Genomic DNA, 19,650 nt, shown 5'->3' on the forward strand with positions numbered 1-19,650 from the left:
GCATGTACTGCTATTCGTTTGATTGTGTTGTTATTTAAGCAAGTAAACCAGGTGTTGATAACAGATTGCTAACGTTTTAAAAAATGTTTCTTAAAAAGAAATTGTTGCCGCCAAAACAGGATATTAAGACGTCTGATTGCAGCTGACAATAATGTATCTATCTGTTGTTTTAATGGTGTTGTTTTGAAGCTAGTAAATCTGCTCCTCAGAAAGTCATACTGCTATTTTCAGTATTCCTGAACGAGAATGGATTTGTGTTCGAATGAGCCAATACACATTATTCTTTGTAACAGCTTTATTTAGAACTGTGTAGCTGTCGCATTGAAGACGACAATAATGTATGTATTGTTGTTCTTGTTTCTTGAAGCAAGTACCCTTAGAGAGAAAAAATGCAGTAAGAGGCATAGCACTGTAGATCACTAAACAAAATACAACTGTATGGTTAAAAAGGGCTAGAAAGTAAAACTTGTATTTGATTATTTCTCTGAGTTTAAGGAACAGATCGTCTGAACAATAGAAATTTTCATATTTTCTCTCTACTTTATAAAACTCAATATTGGAAACAAATTGCGTTATAAGTGTAACGAATATACCATTTTTTTTTATCGTGGGTAATGTCACGTTTTACGCAATCTGTTTTTGGTTCAAAGTGTAACGCATACAGCGACAGATAGCCCAAGCTCAGTACGGAAGCGTCATTATCACGTTAGGAAATAGCGACTCATAGTATAAGCGTTCTACCCTAATAAGTTATATGAGTTTATATGGAACGTTGCAAAATCAGCTCTTCACTAGAAAGACTTTGGGAGGCTTGAAATGTTTTTTCCGTGAATTTTTATTCTACAAAATGAAAACAGATGTACGAATTAGAAAAACAAAAGCCAGTAAAAGAGGTATCGCGCTGTAAATCACAAAACAAAATACATCTACAAGGATAGTAAGAAAGGACGAATGCAGTAGAAGAACGGAAAAAGGAAAAAACTTGTATTTGAGTTTTTTCTCTGATAATTCACAATACAGCTTTATTTCGCATGACTAAACTCGATCGATAAAAAGCTGACACAAATCGCGTTCTACATGTAACCCATATAGCGCGGGGAATGTCACGTATTTTTAAATACGAATTCTTTTTCTGGTTCAAAAGGCAGTTTTACTTTATTTTCTTTTCAAAAACAACAACAACAACAAAAAAAATTAAAAAAGTAACGGTTTCAATCTTGCAAGAGCCTCATGTTACAACTTGAATAGCAATGACGACAACGAAAACAAATCTTTATTTTTAACAGTGCTTGTGACAGCCAATGGATTAAGACGATTTCATAACAGTAGTAAGCTGTGATACAATAACTGCTTCGACCCAAAGACTTCCTTCTTGACTGGAGTGAGGTGCCTATGAGAGTGTGTGCCTAAGGTGTTGTGGGGCCTATATGTGGCACTCGAAAATCAGAACGCAACCTAACCATTAACTCGTTTAGCAAGGATTTTGGCAGTAAAGTGCGAACGAGTAAAGGTGGGCCCGCATGAGCTGAGGGGACATATTGCAGGGACATGTTGCTGCAAAATGTATCAGGGACAAAATACAGGGATGTGTGGTAGGGACATGTCGTTAGGACCGAATCGCAGAGTTTGCACACTTGCGAAAAAGTTGCCAGGACATGTTTCGGGGACATGTTGCAGCGACACATCAACTGATGTGCGCTGACACATTTTCACTTGTGCACATGCATTTTGAGCAAAATTTGTCCTTGCAAAATGTCGCACGGAGTTCAGCTTGTTGAACTTCATGGGACATGCCGCAGCGACAGAACTATGCGTGAGACGCCATGATCACCCGGGCATGATCATCGTGCGCTTGGTTGCGCAACATGCCCCTGCAGCAAAAACTGATATTTGAGCAAACCGCATACTATGCCATCTTGATTTAATCTCTTTTAGGCCTCTTGGTGGCTTTGTGTTCCCGATTCGGCCTCTCACTGGTGCCATTGCTTTCTTTGTTTTCACTTTGTTGCCGTTGTCTTTTAGGTTCTTTTCCCTAAAGATGGCATTTTCCATGAAATGAGAAATTACCATACCAGTCTGGCTTACATCCACGAAGTCTGGCCGGTTTAATCGGTAGGAATCAACCAACTGATGTTCTTCGATTAATTCATCAACGAGGGCCGCCAACTTCTTTCCACATAGAAGTTACCAATACAATGTGATTCTTTTTTTGGAAACTCTCGCAATTACCGCTGTTGTTTTACACGAGGGGACATGTCCCAGCAACATTTTCATGAGTGTGCACAAGTCGTAATCTTTTCCCTCACTCGTGTCCCTGCTACACGTCCCAGCTACATGACCCTTACTGTGCACAGTTCATGAATATTTCATTGCTATATGTAGCAGCAACATGTCCCCGTGACGTGACCCCTCGTGTAGGGGTCGCGCGAAGCTAGCTAGTGGCGAGAGCAAACAAAACACAGAGCCGGAGGTAGCTTCGTCGATATTGTTTGCTCTTGACCAATTTTCGCATGGCCAGAATGCTGAGGGGTTGTGCAAGAACGTTTCCTACTAACGCTTGCTACGCAAGCTAACCATCAAGCACCACGCCCCTTATTTCAAGCTCTTCGCCGACGAAGCGCAACAGCGCCTGTCAACAGCGCATAGAAACAAGGCAAGGAATTCATTTCGATTCAGATCTTGAATTTCAAATGACTACAAGCAGTAAGGATCGCATCAGGCAAAGGCCTTTGCATTGAGAAGTAGGCTCTAAGAGCTCTTTGATTTTGTAATAAATTCACCTGGCGAACTGTATGCATTCGTGACGTGAACTGATGTTTACCCAGGAAATTTGGGGCTTATCGATGCATTAGTTTGAAATTGAGTATACGCGAGAAATGCGACAAGTATACACGTATGCTGCAAATAAACACGCCCTTAATTTTACAGAATTAGCTCGTTTGAATGACACAATGAGAGAAATTCGTCACACACATAAAGTAAACCTGTATTCGGAACATTGCGATTAGACTGATGAATATGGCTACTGGAAAAATAACATTTAGAAACAGCTGAGAGCTGATGGACAAGCTGCCCAAGATAAGGGTTGCCTGATGTTACAGATTTTAGTAACATATTACGTGAATAACGTGATCGTCTTTATTTATGGAAGTCTTGTGCTGCCAGGTCTTTTAATTCATGCCAAACAAGGCAAAGAACCAATTGCAATTGCGAAAGTTGATCTGAAGACCCGGTTTTGACACCTCTGTCCTCCTAAGACATTGTTTTACCTTTCTATAGCTAAACGGTGTCTTCTCTCCCTAGCCGAGATGACTCCATCTGCAAAAATAAAAGTATTACGATAATCGTAATTGGCAGTTTATTGATATAATAATTCTCTATACTTAAGTCTCTACAGCGTTAACAACAACCCTGGTACAAACATGACTCTAAACGTAGGAAAAATTAAAGTGAACAAAACGAGACCCTTAATGTAACAATAAACCGCTGGACTATGGGAAAATGACAACACTGAAATTCACTATACCTAGCGCTTCTGTGAGGAGAGAGAATTAGATAATTAAGTACGTTTTACATATTCGCTTTCGCTGTCGGAAAATATAGAAATCCAACATAGATATATTTGTTTTAGTTCGTTTTGCATTTCTGAGTTACAGGTTACTGTTCCAGTTCATTGACCGTAATGGACACCTGCTAGTTTGTTGTAGGATCATAACTGTAATAAGCGTTCAACTGTAATTGCTACCTGCGATAGTCTCTTGTTAAACTGTTGTCTACCTGTGTTGTTTGAAAGTTAGTAATCTTGTAAACGTTGAATTCCGTTAGAGCCAATCGAGCTTTCTGAAATGTATTAGATAATATTTAGTTAAGAATTTTTAATAGCTTTACGTAATCCTTTAGAATTGTGCTTTCGGCTTAAATAGTCGTGCCTTGTGAAATATTCTTTGGTTACATTCTGGCTGCATTCCGGTTATGTTCCGGTTGCATTCTGGTTGTATTCTTGGATTAAAACGATATCGTTGGACCTAAGTTCTGAGTGCTGTTGACGTCTCTCAAGGTAATTCCCTGTAACAGATCCGGTACTGATGCCCGCAGCAAGAGAGTTTCCCAGGTTTTACAGAAGTGCTTTCCCAGGCCAAAAACCTATTATCACACTTCTTTCAGAGTCTTCCCACTCTGCTTCAGAGAGCAAAGCTGCTCCTTTATTTCATAGATCTTCTCTATGGGAATGACTTTGTTCTTGTCCTCACACCCAGATGCGATGTTCTTCATGATGAAGTCCACCTTCCTCTCATATGTCTGCTTGTCCCTCTTCATTTGCTCTATCTTCTTGTCATCTCTAATCACTTTCTCTTTAGCCTCCTCCTCTTTGATCAGCATGTCGAGGTACTTGTTGAAGGAGCCGCTGTAGGCGACCATGGAATTCTCTTTGAGAAAGACACCAAAGTAGCTGGCACATTCTAAAATGAACTTTTTTCTTCTTCAAGCTTCTTGATACCTTTTTCCAACCCCGCAATGAACGCTTCCTTCCGAGACCGGCTTAAGTGGGACCTCAGCTTGACCTTCTTCTCTGCATCAACGGGCAGGAACTCCTTCTGTACGAGGGTAGTAGTGTAGGTTATATCCATATGAACTCTGTAGTCGTGCCCCCATTTTTGACATTTTCCATCAGACATGACACCACAGTCACGAAGTTGTTCGTTGTTAGTAGTTTCAACAGGAATCCCTGGAGGGTAGCATCGATCATGGGAGATCTGTGGATAAAATAATTTCCTCTCCCTTGTCTTTCCGACATTTACATACTCCTTGCAAGCTTCGGCAGTGCAAACAGTCATTGGATGTTTTAATTGCTCAAACTCCAGTTCAAAAAAATTGCATTGAGCTTGTGTTCGGCCTGGAAAGACTTCATGTCAGCTTCAACGATCTTGCACTTTTCTTTGACATCATTGATCTTCTTCAAGTTGTTATCAATTTGTTCAACAGCCTCACCCATTGGTTTGCTCATGGCTACAATGTAGCTCCTTGCCTCGTTTAGGCTCAGGGTACTCTGAGTCTCGTGGGGCTCCATTTTCGTAACAAGTTCGAAAAGTTTGCAAGTTGTGTCATACGCCTTGACTTACCTCTTTGAGCAGAGGTCAACGTCATCACATATATACTGAACTCCATTCTTGTGGGAGACAAGAAACCTGTCAATGAAACAAGAAAAAAAATCTTGTTTTATAATTAGAAGGGACATGTAAAGGGCAGCTGATGTGAAAATGGTGACATTCTCCCTTATCCTAATCGCAATCTGCACCACTTGGCTTATGTAGTGGTCTTAACGTTTTTAAAAAAGAAATTAAGCTCAATCAGGTTAATGATTAAGGTGACAACGATCCTTAGACTAAAGATTAAGGCCCGGTTCAAACGTCGAACTTTTCATGAGCCGAACCTAATAGCCCCAATTAAGTACATGACGAGATCGACGTTTGAATCAGTTAAGTTCATCACATGTTATTTGGGTCGACCCGAGAATTAAGTTCGACATGGGCAGTCGGTCAGTTCGACTACGGAGCGACTCCGATTCAAACGTCGAACTTTTCATGTACCGAACCTAATGCATACATTACAAATACATTAAATAAATTAATTTTTACCCAGAGTTCTGCATGTTTCCCATTTTTGTCATGCGTGCACAGCTTGTTTTGATCTTTTGGAACAAAATGGCGGGAAGAGCGGAAAGAGCGGGAAGATATGTGTTCCTCTTGCTTCGAGGGCACAAAATATACTTTCTTGATGTGCATAAACCACTTCTGCATGCGGTGTTCCGCATTTGAAAGCGATAAGAGTGTAGCGGGTTGGAAAGCAGGCAGTCCGGTGGCGTACTACGAGTCATGTTTTTGAGAGAAAATAACAAAATAAATGAATCTTGAAGAAATCGACGACAGGAACAAAGTGGACGAGCCTCGTCACAGTTGGACTGTGATGTTCCCTTGGGAATAAGCAATAATAGAAGGCAAACCAAATTCAAAAATCGTCTTCGGTTGTTAAAGGCTGACTGCATCTGGAGTCGCCTTCTTCGACTTGTTCTACCCTCCTTGATCGCACTTACAAGAAAAGCAAGTTTTTCATTTCCACAATTCGTCTTTCCCACATTGTTTCTGCCATTTTGGTCAGCAATAACCGTCGTTTGCAATAGTGTCTCTTTTAGTTTTGCAATTAAGTTCAACTAAATAAGGTTCGACGTTTGAATCAACTGCCGAACTTAATTATTTGGGTCGACCCAAATTGGTATTAGGTTCGGCACATGTAAAGTTCGACGTTTGAACCGGGCCTAAGGGTATTCTAATGTTATCCGAAAACTAGGTAAATTGTTGGTGTAAAGGGTGACTATGTGCGTCGATGCAAATCTACAAATTCATAGCGTTGCGAGAAGAGGGTTGACAAAATTAATCATTTTGTCTGATATAATTGTTTAAAGAACTAAGTACCTGAACGCTTCATTGTCAAAGCAAAAATAGTTTGACGGAGAGAGATCTATTGCAATATTACATTCCCAGAGCAGCTTTTTGAGGAGTGGGAGGCTGTTCCCTGGCCTGTAGAAGGTAACCGTGGTGTCGGTAAAGGCGATGATGATGTTAGATATCAGGGACTTGTGGAGGTGGGTCAGCAGCTCTAAGACACAGGACCTGAAGGCGACAGTCAGCCTTGCGTTGTTTGGCTTTAGGAGTAAAACTACCGCATTAATCTTGTTGTAGCAGGTAAGAAACGCCGAGATGTTTTCGACCTTTTGCTTGTCCATCTCGATGTCCCTACAGTCGGCAATGCCGGGGGTGTCAATAAGGTGGTGCCTTGTGGTGTTAGTCTCAAGCAGATGTTCCTGTGGAAACTGAGTGGCACACACACCACTGGCGAAAACCTCATTTGCATCAGGCCCAAATGAAATGTCCTTCCCCTTCCCTTCTTCAGTGGTAAAAATAAACCTGAAATAAATTTATTTTTATTCATATTTATTCATATTTATTTTTAGACCACGTTTTGGTTCAAATTTAGGATTAAATCACACTACTAGCGTCATGTCTTATCGTAAATGGACACCAGGTAAGCAAAATTAATGCTAGCCTCCCTTTCCCGGGTTTCTTGAAATTTTACCCCTATTTTACCCCTTCGAGATCTTCTGACAAACCTGATCAGAAAATAAGTTCGACACTATGAAAAGGACATTTCAGCAAAATGTCCTACGATTTCATAACTATTGCTGCGTCAAGTTATCGTGTGTACACTGGAACTAAAATTAGAAACGAAACGTTCGTTTTGTCTCAGCAATGAGAATTACGCAAGGTGGGATTTAGTCGACAAACAGGAGAAACAGGAAAATCAACATTCTAGACAGCATCGAACTCAAACATGCCGAGTCAGGCGAGAATTTAACTATTCTCGGTTTTCGTATAATGTAGTCATATTCCCAAATTATATAAATAACCATTCCTTCGAAAGTTTTAGTTTTATCAGATATAAGATCCTTTAGGAACTTGACGTCTTACCACGCTTTAGCTCGACAGGGTTATTCGTTTTGTAACAGGGCACGTTTGAATTTCCAAGCTTTTGCGTTTCGTGACATTAAATGGCGACCCGAGAAGGCTTTCGCGTAGGTGAAAGATCAGTTATGGCTTTAGTTTTTGCTAACTATCTGAGATTCTCGACTTTATTATTGAACGGCTACGATTTTTTAGTTTTGATCACACGACTGGTAATGAAAGCCAACAATTTCACGACTCTTCAAGCCATTGAATTACACTTGTCTATTTCTGGTAACGAAGACAACCATAAAATAAACGCCGGTGCTTGCCCGTTCAATAATTTCAGTTTGAAATGGAGCACGATTAGCTTATACTATACTAAATTAGCTTGATACGATAACTGGTTGATCCGTAAAATAGCCACCAATTAGTTTCTTACCTCTGGCTGCCTCCAAGTTAAGTCGTCTATATCAAGGTGGTTCGATGGAATGAAATTGTTAACATTATGAAGCATGCATGGTTAACGTTTTAAAAAAAAATCTATCTAGCCGTTTTTAACATTTTCGTTTCCATGGAAATATCGATTACATTAAATAACATATCCAACCAAACTTCAATCTTTTTCAAAAAACTGGTTCAGATCAAGGGAAGGTTGGTAAAACGCCAATTGAAAATGCTCGGTGTGGTCCAGAAAAAAAAAAAAAAACTGTACCGCGCCACCTTGACGGCGGGTCTCAGCTAGCGAAAAGTCCAAAAGTAGTCATATTTTTGGTCACAAATATTGTCATCGAAACCTGTTTGAATCCAGTGTCAAACTTTTCCACAATTTCTCGGAAAGAAATTTAAAGGGAGAGAAAAGAAAACATTTCCGGGAATTTCAGCTTCCTGGTTGTCGACCAAAAAAGGTTTGCTAGTTCCCGTATGATTACGTCAAGTTACTTTTCATTTCCGACTCGGGATTTTCTGATCCTGCTTTTCAGTTTCCAGTCTACGACCTCGCCCTAACTGGTTTTATCGTTATAGACCCACCGTTGATAAAAACAACTTGAACTTAGGGGTACCCAGAGGTAAGATACTCTTAGATTTGGTGTGTAGTAGACCTAACTTATTTATTATCTAACTAGATTTTTTTCTGATGCTGATGCTAATTAGCTTCAAAAAGATGATTTTGTCCATTGCCGTAGCTTGCCGTTGCCCCCCTGCTTGCTAATGTTGAAAGTTATTTACCCTATATCCATAAGTCCGAGAAGTAGGAGACGTTAAAAAGCTCAAAACGGAGAAGGAGCCCATTTCAATAAACTGTGTCTTTATAGTAGTCGGCGGCTTTTCTAAACCCAGGAGAGTCAAAAGCTCCGAATGTGGCTTGTCAGGAACTGGGTTAATTTAGTGTTCACGATATCAGCGCTAAAGAAATAGGAATGAAAAGCTTTCTTCGTCAGTCATTCCCACCAAACTACGAAAAAAACAGCGACTTCTCGACGGACTATTGTCTGCTCGGGTTCGAGTGTTTCTTTGCGACGTACACATGACTGTATTGATGTAATAATAAGGCATTGTGGTTCTCGCCACACACTTAATAAACCAGGTTTGGGCTCTTTGATCTCTATTTCCGCCTTACATTTCTTTGCCAGATTATAGCGAAGTAAAATTCTTTTGATTGACGAGATCTGTGTTGGTGACTACTTTTCTTCACACGTTCATAGCACGAGGTGAAAATTCACGCCATTTATTTTCTTACCTCTGAGTGAGTTTTTTTTTCAAGGGGGTTCATTTCGCAAAATATTTGCTCTCTGAGTGAGTTGAAATAATGGCTCTCTGATTGAGTTTGAAAATTGGCTAGCTCTGAGGGAATCAAAGCGTAGTGTCAGTTCTTTTATGATTTCTTGTTCCTCTATCTATGTGACTTTAACCTTGGCTTTCTGTGATGCACCAATATGCTAATTTAACTTGGTTTTTTATTTATTCAGTTGTCTTGTTTTGACATTTCTCAGAAAAACAGGATGTCGATGATGTCATACTTAAGGGACTTTCCCGCTGAAATGAGCCATCAGAAATAGCAGATGTGTCTTGTATAAAATTATGGGATTAAGCTATATTTACATTTGTATCGTCTTTCGAGTTGTGCGAGTAAGCTTTCTAGAAAATTTTACTCATAAAGTTTACTAATAAAGTTTACTTCAAAATAAAAATTTAATTGTGTAATATAAATGATTCAATTTTTTGATAATTATAAATAAAAAAGATAAGAAAAAAGAGAATGAATCAGTCATTTTAGATGATGTGACTAAAGGGAAAATAATAGAATTTTTAAAACTAGCTACTAAACCATATGAATAAAAATCAATTAGGAAAACATTCAGAATTTATTATATGTTTTAAAAATATAGATAAATATATTTAAAATGTGTGATAAAAATATTCACAAAGAATTACAATCTAATGGTACGATGATTTGTTGTTTTTGTGACAAAAAACTGCAAAATTACACAAAATCAATACCTGATTTGTGTTGCGAGAATAAACGGTGCTTATATTTGTTATAACTGTGGGGTTTTAAATGGTTACTCACAAGCAGCTGAGTATATTAATTTTAATGAGAACAAATATAAAATAATGAAGAAATCAGTCTATCATCGAAAATATCATCTTACTAATCCAATCAATAAAACTTGTGATACAACTGATTTGTATATCTCAACTGGCAATCTAATACCTTTTCTAAAGTGAATTTTATTCTCAAAATAATACAGAGCATCATATACATCTGAGTTTATATCATTCTGTTTCCCCTAAATTCCATAAAAAATCAAATGACTGACACCATTAGCTGGGCTGCTTGCATTGCCCTGACATCTCAAGTCAATATAAATGTATTCAGGAGGCGTGATATCTCATTTAAGTAGGTGAACGATAGATCGACTATACTTGGGAAACAGTTTAGTTTATTGATTGTTGACTAATGTTTAATGAAGTGGAAACAATAATGCTAATCAAAATGCTGGATTCGAGGCTAGGTAAAATGCAGCTGGAAATGCTCCAAATGATGTAAATGTAATCATACCATTGAATAGATATTCTTTTTTTTCGAAGATTTTGAAGATAAAATGTCACCCCCAATGCAACTACAGTTTAATATTGAATTACAAAACGATGATGAATTGATTCAAAAAGCAGCTGCTGTGGATCATGGTAGGGTTGTTGTAAACAGGTTTATTTTATAGGTTCCGAGATTAACACCAAAAGACTCTCTATTCAGTCAGTTTGTGACTTTAGTGTACTATGTCAAAGATGATCATTGTTTTCCTATCACTGATGAAAAACGTAAGTATGTAGGTTCAAAAGCTAACCAAGGAGGGTACAAAGATCTTCTTAAATATATGACTGATTTGAAATGGTCAAGGAGACATGAAACTGCTACTATGATCATATCTATTGATATCTGTGGAATGAAGAAGAAAAATCATAATGCTGTCTATAAGCTTTTTATACAGCCAAGAAATAGAACTTCATTAAGGTCTTATAACGGCACTTGGTGTAAATTTCTTGAAATGGTTTACTTCCCTCAACAGTGAATATCTTTCCATGTTTTTGTTCAAATCTATCGACGAGAAAAAGTGAAATCCAAGATGGGGGATCCGAGATAGCCGACTTAATGACGTTGTTTGACGTCATTTGGCGACATTATCAAGAAAAAGTATTGTCGTGCAGAGCAAGCTGAGGGCTACTATAAAACGCAAAATAACTTTGGTATGTCTGACCACTATTATAACGAAAATGCAAAGGGTGGCGGGGGAGGGTATGAGTTGCTTGTAAATCCAACGTTTAAAGTAATATTTGATTTTGTTTGATCTTACCAACAAGATTGCTTTGCCGTTGCCACTCAACGTTCGACAAATTAATATATATCCCCATTACTAGGACGAAAACAGCTTTTCAGCCTCTTTTCCCAAGTACATAGGGCTACCTTTTGCAGACTCACTTTTTGGTCTGGGAATATTAATATTAATAATTTGACTAAGCGTTTCTAAGGTGATGTGTGTGTAGACTTGAAATATTCGTACAAATCACAAGTCACGAGTTGTGCTTTCATGTAAAATAATATAACTGTCACCAGAAAGTCCAACGGCCTATTATCTTCAAATTGTACATTTTATCAGGTTTGCGGAGCTCTTCAGGAGTTCACAGTATAAATTATTACAGTGTTGGCAGTATGGCAAGTGCAAAGGGGAACGATGCCTTTGACTCCGAAGAAGATGAAGAAGATGGAGTTGGAGTCGAGTCTCAAGGGGATATTCAAGAGGTAAATGCAAAAAATTGTTTTACTGAAATGGATTTGAAATGACATATGGATGTGAAATGAAATATGCAATGGACATTCTAGCTGACTACAATGGTGGCAGTGGTGATGACGAATTGACGACGACGACATCGAGGATGACAATGATTATGATGATGACAGCTTTTCACCCTCAAGTTTTCCAGCACACCACTGTGCTCTAATAGGGAACACACCACCCGCTTTAGAAGATCATTACACTAAATAGGCTAAGGCTTGCAAGTGAGGTAAAAAAAATCCTGACCCAAAGTTCGTCCTTTTTTGTCTAATGTTTTGAAAGTGAAGAATGATCATCGCAGTAATCGTGATCGGCTTCTTCTTTCCAATTGCTTAAATTGGAAAATTTACTGCGATGATCATTCTTCACTTTCATCTAGAACCGCAGTTCAAATATGAATTATTTCATATATACTCCACATCATTTCACTCCTCACGGGAAGATATGAACTCAATTAATTGACCTCGCTCCCAATGTGTGGCTTCGCACCGGTATTCGCAGAGGTCACGGATTCGAATCCCGTTGAAGCCCTGATTTTTTCAGGATTCGTCTTTCCAATTGCTTAAATTGGAAAATTTACTGCGATGATCATTCTTCACTTTCATCTAGAACCGCAGTTCAAATATGAATTATTTCATATATACTCCACATCATGTCTAATGTACTGTTGTTTAATTTGCAGTCGTTGGGCGTGAACGACAAGAAAGACGTCAACATCCTCATCCTGGGTGAGACTGGAGTAGGCAAGTCCACCTGGATCAATGGGATCGCCAACTATACCAAGCATGACACCCTCCAAGAGGCCATGGATAACCCAGAATTCACTGTCTTGATTCCATCTAGGTGAGATGATAGATCTTGCACGAGAGTCCATATGCATTTACCCTATGCCACTCGTTAAAGTGTGGGTTGTTGAACGTCAGGCAGTGCAGCCATGGGAGGACTTTGTTTGGGGGGGGGGGGGGGAGCAGTCCCAATTGATAAGCCGCCATCTTAATTTCAAACCTTCACAGAAATTCGAGAGGGTCTCAAGCAACCTAGATGATGAAGAGTGACGGCGACTGGGGTGGACAGCGTCCACTATCTTAGCTTCACTCCCTCTGTAGCGTTGCACTTCGTTCAGGTTTTGCTGTCCAAACTAGATTAAGATACCGGCCTCAAAAACTCTCGGCGACCGAGTTCGACAATCAAGAAAACAGACTGGACAGATTTATTTTGGTGGTAATTACCCGAACTATGTCCAGGAATGTACTGTTGTATGCGTACAAGTGCTTTAGTGCTGTGTGCAATCCTCTTAAAATAATACACTCCATAACTTTAATTTTAATTATTTCAGGTTCATCTTCACCAATGAAGAAGGAGAGGGGAAGGACATCGCATTCGGATCTGATCCAAATGAGGAGCTCAAAAGTGGTCGGTCTGCTACCCAGTTTCCACGGGAACACATGATTGAAACAGACACCACAAGGTTTCACCTTATTGATACTCCGGGTATGGGCGACTGTAGAGGTATTGAGAAGGACAAGGAGAACTTCGAGAATATCTTGGCCTTTCTTACCTGCTACGACAAGATTAATGCCGTGGTTGTACTTCTCAAGCCAAACAACGCAAGACTGACTGTCGCCTTCAAATTTTGTGTGTTAGAGTTGCTGACCCACCTACACAAGGCCCTGGAGTCTAACATCATCTTCGCCTTTACTAACTCTAGGGGAACCTTCTACAGGCCAGGGGACAGCCTCCCAGTTCTCAAAGAGCTCCTCCAGGAGTATAATATTGGAGTCAATCTCTCCCCGTCAAACTACTTTTGCTTTGACAACGAAGCGTTCAGGTGTACTATTATTTCAAAGATTCCCTTAGACAAAATTAGTAGATTTGTAAACAATCCTTCGTTTAAAGAATATAAAGATTTGTATCAGGTCATATAATCATCTTTTTATTATGTTGAAATTTTTATCGCTTTCAGTAAAAAAAACCTCGCTCTTAATGTTTTAGACTACCTTAATTTTATCACTGCGTCAATGGCACAGCTTATTAAATTATGTTTGAATTACGCGTAGCCGAAGAAAACAGGATAAGCAAGAATTTCAAGGTTCAAATCAAGGGCCAGGATATAAGTCCAATCTATTAATTTTAAACATTTTAAACATTTTCATCGACAGATTTCTTGCCTGCCACAAGAGTGGAATTCGGTTCACATCAGAAGATGTTGACCTCTACTCAAAGAGCTGGGTCAAATCGTGTGACAAGACTTGCAAACTGTTCAACCTGGTTAAAAATATGAAGCCCCACGAGACTAAGAAGACCCTGAGTCTAAACGAGGCAAGGAACTGCATTATCGCCATGAGCAAACCAATGGGACAGGCTGTTCAACTGATTGAGATCAACTTGAAGAAGATCAATGATGTACAAGACCAGTGCAAGGTCTTTGACGCCGACATCAACTCCTTCCAGGCCGAACTCAAGTTTAATGCTTTTGAACTGGCGATAAATCAACTCCCCTATCCCATTACTGTTTGTGCTGCCGAAGAATGCAAGAAGTATGTAAATGTCGGAAAGTCGAGGGAAAGAAATACAGTTTATCAACAGGTCTGCCATGATCATTGCCACCTTTCAGGAGTTCCAGTTGAGACTACTAACATCGAGCAGCTTCGTGGTTGTGCCGCAATGTCTGATGGGAATTGCAAACGATGCAGGCACGGCTACAGAGTTCACATGCACATAACCTACACCGCTAGTCTAGTAGAGAAGGAATTCCTGTCCGACGAAGCAAGGAACAAGATCAACAAGAAGTCCAATTTGAAGTCTCAGAAGGAATCATTCATTGCGGAGTTGGAGAAAAGCATCAAGGAGCTTGAAGAGGAAAAAACGTTAATTTTTGAATGTGCCAGTTTCTTTGGCGTCTTTCTTAAGGAGAACGCCATGATCGCCTACAACGACTCCTTCAGCGAGTACCTCGACATGCTGATCAAAGAGGAGGGAGCTAAAGAGAAGGTGATTAGAGATGACGAGAAGATAGAGCAAATGAAGAGGGACAAGCAGACATATGAGGTAAAGAAGAATGTCATCGTGGATACCATCACGTCATGCTCTAAGGACAAGAGCGAAGTCATTCCCATAGAGAAGATCTATGAAATGAGGGAGAAGCTTTGCTCTCTGAAGCACAATGGGAGGGCTCTGAGAGAAGCGCTAGGTAAGTGCATTTGGAAGTTGCCATTATGTCCTAAAAGTCCGAGGAAAACATCTTTCTGTGGTTTATTTACACACATTTTTCCATGCTGATTCTCTTTAACCCCAAAGACTTAAGTATAACTAATTAATGTATTACTAAACTGCCAGTTACGATTATCATAATACTATTAATCTTGCAGATGGTGTTATCTCAGCTAGAAAGAGAAGACACCATGTAGAAAGGTAAGAATAATTCCAACTCCGTGAGAAATGCGGGCAACGTCTTAAGAGGTCAAATGGGTCTAACGCTGGTCCTGCCGATCAACTTTCGCAGTTACAATTTGTTGTTTGCCTTCCTTGACATAAATCATTAGGGTGCCCCTCAGATGTATTTGTTTGAAATGCGAGGCCTAGGCCCAAGCGTAGTACATGCTGAGTGTCGTCGTCTTGTCAACGACTAGACGCGTGCATGTTCCCACTCGGCTGAATTGTCGACCGCACTTCGAATCACGAAGTATTTAAGAGTGGATGTCTCTAAAAATTAAAGAAAAATAAAAAAATCGCGGACATGGTCAAAAATTCGTTTCGTCCCATTTTTTGTCTACAGGTAACTATAGGTATTAGCTAAAGTGAAATGAGGTTAGTTTGTGTAAATATTCATTTTGACGGGAATAAACCGTTATGAATTGCATGATCGAAAATGAGTGCGTGCCAGCTCGAAATTATGTAGTTTTCAGGCCAACCTTAGATGAGCTAAAATCCGACGGCAGGAATTGCCTAGCTATAAATATATACAGTTGGCCTTCCTTTACCAAGATATACTGATATTTTTTGTATTGTGTCCTTCCTGATGAAACCACGGGTTAATTACCAGAGGACGTCTTCGCCATTCTTAGTTCACGTCAAACCCGGCCTAATATATTGTGGCAAAAATACATGTGGTAGTGTCTCAAAATTTCCAGCAATACTATCACGAGGGCTTATAAGGTAGGTCTTCAAATTTATCGTTTCATTTTTCTGGTATCTTCTACTGTTTCAATATACCAACCAACCAAACTTCGGTAAAATTGTAAATGGCACCATATTGAAATGAACACAATCAACATTGCAGTGACACAAGCAAACCATTGTTTGAGTCGCAGCCGCACTTAGCTTGTTGTTTGCTTTGATATCAATAGTTCCTTACCTTAGAAATCTTTTATAGGCCCTTATTATGCCGCTTGGAAGATACTTTCGAAATACTGTCCTCTGCAAGTTGGTGTAAAGGGGGCCGATCGGCGTACTCATTGAAGCCACTGAGCCGGTGATGAGTAAACTTTAAGAGTTACTTGTCGTCATTTTCTATAGCGTGTCGCAAGCCAGTTTCGTTTAGTCTACTTTGATCTTAATTTTGGCTTTTTTGACGTCCCACACACAAAAGATCCCGTACAATACGGCAGGCACCGCTAGCGCTTTGCACAGGTTCCTGTCTGCGTGTCGACTGCGTGGCATGTGATAATCTGTCACGTAACCAGATCAACTAACAATACATTCTGCAACACGAATAAAATCTAAACAAATATATTGCCGTCATGAACAAAAAAGATGCCACAAAGAAACAGACTTTACAAAATGTCACAAATTTAAAACTTACAGTGAAAACTTTATGGGACGAAAATAACGATTCAATTTTCCCACGGGAAACAAATGTAACCAGTTAACGAAAGTAAACAAAAAGCAAAAGCGTAATGATCGTCGGTGAAAGGAGTAAAGATAACGGTTGCTTAAAGTCCAGCAAAAAAAAAATGTCTTGTTCTTTCCTTGGTATTTTTGGTGGCGTTTGTGGTGCAGAGGAACGCGCAAGGCATCCGTCCACTCAGACAGTATCGCTGTCATCGTGCAGCAAGGATATCAGAAGCCACGAGCGTTTTTTACAGTTTTGAGGTGTTGAGACAGAGATAGAACTTATCTTAGCAAGAAGGGGGTTTTCGTGAAGCCCGTCAATTTTTCGGAAATGACTGTTTGCCCGTTACATTGATCAAGCCTTGGAATCGGATAGAGAAGAGCTAGTAGATTTTGCTCTGTGCCTCAGGATGTCTCCGGTCACAAAAAGGAACCACAGGAGTGAACGCAAGCTATGTTGCTGCCAATCCGTCACGCGCCTTGAATATCAAATGGCATGGCATAAGCTTACTCAACAATTTTGAGTACGATGAAACTGGCGTACGAGTGTGGAGAGCATTCAATGTGGGTTCCGGTAAAGTAGTGCCATGGGCAAAGTTCGAAGGAGTCATGAAGCAGCCCGAAAAATTGGAAATCCTAGAACCTCCATCGCAGAATGTAAGTGGCGCACCGCCGTTCAAGATTGTGAGACATCGACATATCAAGAAAAGCTCTGTCAAAGCAGATTTCTCAACTGAAAGCGAAAACCAAGAACGAAGCAGTATTGGTCAAAATAAGCCAGATGACATGCTTTTCCCGTGTCCAGAGGAAGGATGTGTAAAAGCATACAGTCGCTTTGCAAACCTCCAGACACACCTAGATACTGGAAAACATCAAATGATGCTCGAACAGGAAACTCTCTACGATAGAGCTAAAAGAGAATATTCTTCCAAGCTGACGGAGGGATGCAGTCAAATTCCAAGCGTTCAAGTTACTGTCCAAGCAAAGAGTGACGCCTTGCCGCCTCTTCAAATGGGTTGGGCCTTGAAGACAATTAAGAAAAAGGTGCGTTTTACAAAGAAACAGTCCGAATTCTTAACTGACCAATTTCTAAAAGGGGAGCAAAGTGGACGGAAAAGCGATCCACAGGAAGTTTCGAAAGCAATGAGCTTAGCAAGAGACCAAGCGGGGGAACAGCAGATTAGTGGCTTCGTTAGCCGTCTTTCAGCAAAGAAGCGGTTAGAAGTTACAGCCGCCGGTAACGAAGTAAAAGCTAGTGAAGTCTCAGAAGTGGTCATGGAGAGTGCCGACGATGAGGAAATTCTTAGTCATCTATCTGCTGTGTGTGCAAATGTGATGAGAGATGTGGCTATTCAGCATCCGATTGTATCTTTCGATCTTAACATCTGCGAACTTGTACAAAAACGTACACTCACAACTTTAAGAGTGGATAGGCTAGGAGACATGTGCATCGACCTTGGGCTGGATATTTCTGACATTTTACCTCAGAAGAGGAAAAAGCCATACATCGCACGACTCACACAGTTAGTCCAGGAGTGTACCTGCACTTCCAAGTAACTGAGCACTGTACGTTTCACGAATAACTGCTCCGCTGATTATAAAAGGCGGTGCGTATACAATTTTTAAGAGGGCGTTGCGTGACAGCAGAGTTCTACATATCGCATTTCAGTCACTCGAGCTCGCCACTACTTGTGGCATCTCTTGCAATTTGTGTTGACGATTTTCAGTATATTCGAAACTGGCGAGTGCAGAAGGCGCAGAAGGGATGCAAATGCTCGAATTCATGCTCACTGGATGCGAAGCAAACGCAAACTAACGGCTGTGTGGCAAATTTAACCTGTTGTGTGCAGAATCATGCAGAATTATGGCGCGATTCACAGGGTAGGAAAAGTCGAAATTTGTTTCTCCTGTCTCAGTACATGAAAATAAAGTGTAGTTGTAGAAATTTTAATATGTTTCTAGTCATTTCAACGGCCAGTGAAGTTGTAACTGACCAAAACAGCTATTTGTGTACAACGCGCTTAATTTTGTTATTATGCATCTCATTATGACGTCCTAGTATTTAACCGAAATACGGCCGGTGGTCATCTTTTGATTGCCAAAGGTCCCAAAGAAATAAAACCCAAATCGTAAAGAACTATCTTTCAAGGCTTCTTGGTAGTGTTATTGTAAACTTTGAGACGCTACCACATGTATTTTTGCCAAGCTATTCTAGGCCACCTTTGCCTTAATTTCAAAAGGCCGAAGATGTCGTCTCTTAACAGAGACGTAGCTCCTCCAGAAATAACACGGGACAAAAACTATCACTTTGTCTCGCTAAAGCAAGCCCAACTCTATATTTCTGTAGCTAGAAAAGTCCTTCTGTTATACTTTCGTTCGTATGACAACTGCCCGAAAAGTGCATAATTTCAGGATCGCGCTTGGTGAAATTTGAGCAATTGACCCGCCGAAAGTTTTTAACGGTTTATTCCCGTTAAAGTGTATATTTCAAACGTCTAACCCCATTTCCGTTACTTTACTATATAAGGCTACCTACAGGCAAAAAATGAGCCAAATCGATTTTTGGCCGTGTCCGCGATTTTTTCGATAATCTTTGATTTTTACTGACATTTACCCTTAATGTTAACTTGCATGGAGTTTTAAATCCCTGACCTAAAGCTAACATAGCTTCTTGTTCAATGTAGGAAGAGCTACGTGTATGCGAAACCCGACAATTCCTAAGAAAGTCACCAAGTATCTCTCCAAATGGAACCCCCTCATGATCAGCTGGGGGAAGAGCAACAACAAGAGCAACTACAGCATTTCTGACTTCTAGAACATTATCGAAACGAGAATGGCAGAACCGTCAGAGGACTTGTTAACCGCAGCATGTTACAACACGTTATGCAAGATTTAGAAAATATCATTAAGAGTTAAAGTAGCTATTTTGATAGGTTTACTTCTTTACAATATAGTGTTATACCTGCGTCCACTAAAAAAGAAGGCTG

At 39.9% G+C, this 19,650-nt stretch overlaps 1 protein-coding gene and 1 pseudogene across 1 annotated transcript in view; one reads left to right on the forward strand and one right to left on the reverse strand.

Annotated features, from left to right (window-relative positions):
• The window catches only part of LOC145485582 (uncharacterized), a 56,001-nt gene extending 36,617 nt beyond the window's left edge, over positions 1 to 19,384 (forward strand). Inside the window, exons 5-6 of the mRNA XM_081464228.1 lie at positions 15,202 to 15,244; positions 19,348 to 19,384. Coding sequence (XP_081320354.1) covers positions 15,202 to 15,244; positions 19,348 to 19,384 — 80 coding nt within the window. The remainder of the gene's footprint in view (positions 1 to 15,201; positions 15,245 to 19,347) is intronic.
• On the reverse strand, positions 4,150 to 8,013 carry LOC145484488 (uncharacterized; annotated as a pseudogene).
• Positions 19,385 to 19,650: the final 266 nt, after the last annotated feature.

This window comes from Orbicella franksi, chromosome 4 (assembly GCF_964199315.1).
Source record: "Orbicella franksi chromosome 4, jaOrbFran1.1, whole genome shotgun sequence".
Taxonomy (NCBI): domain Eukaryota; kingdom Metazoa; phylum Cnidaria; class Anthozoa; order Scleractinia; family Merulinidae; genus Orbicella; species Orbicella franksi.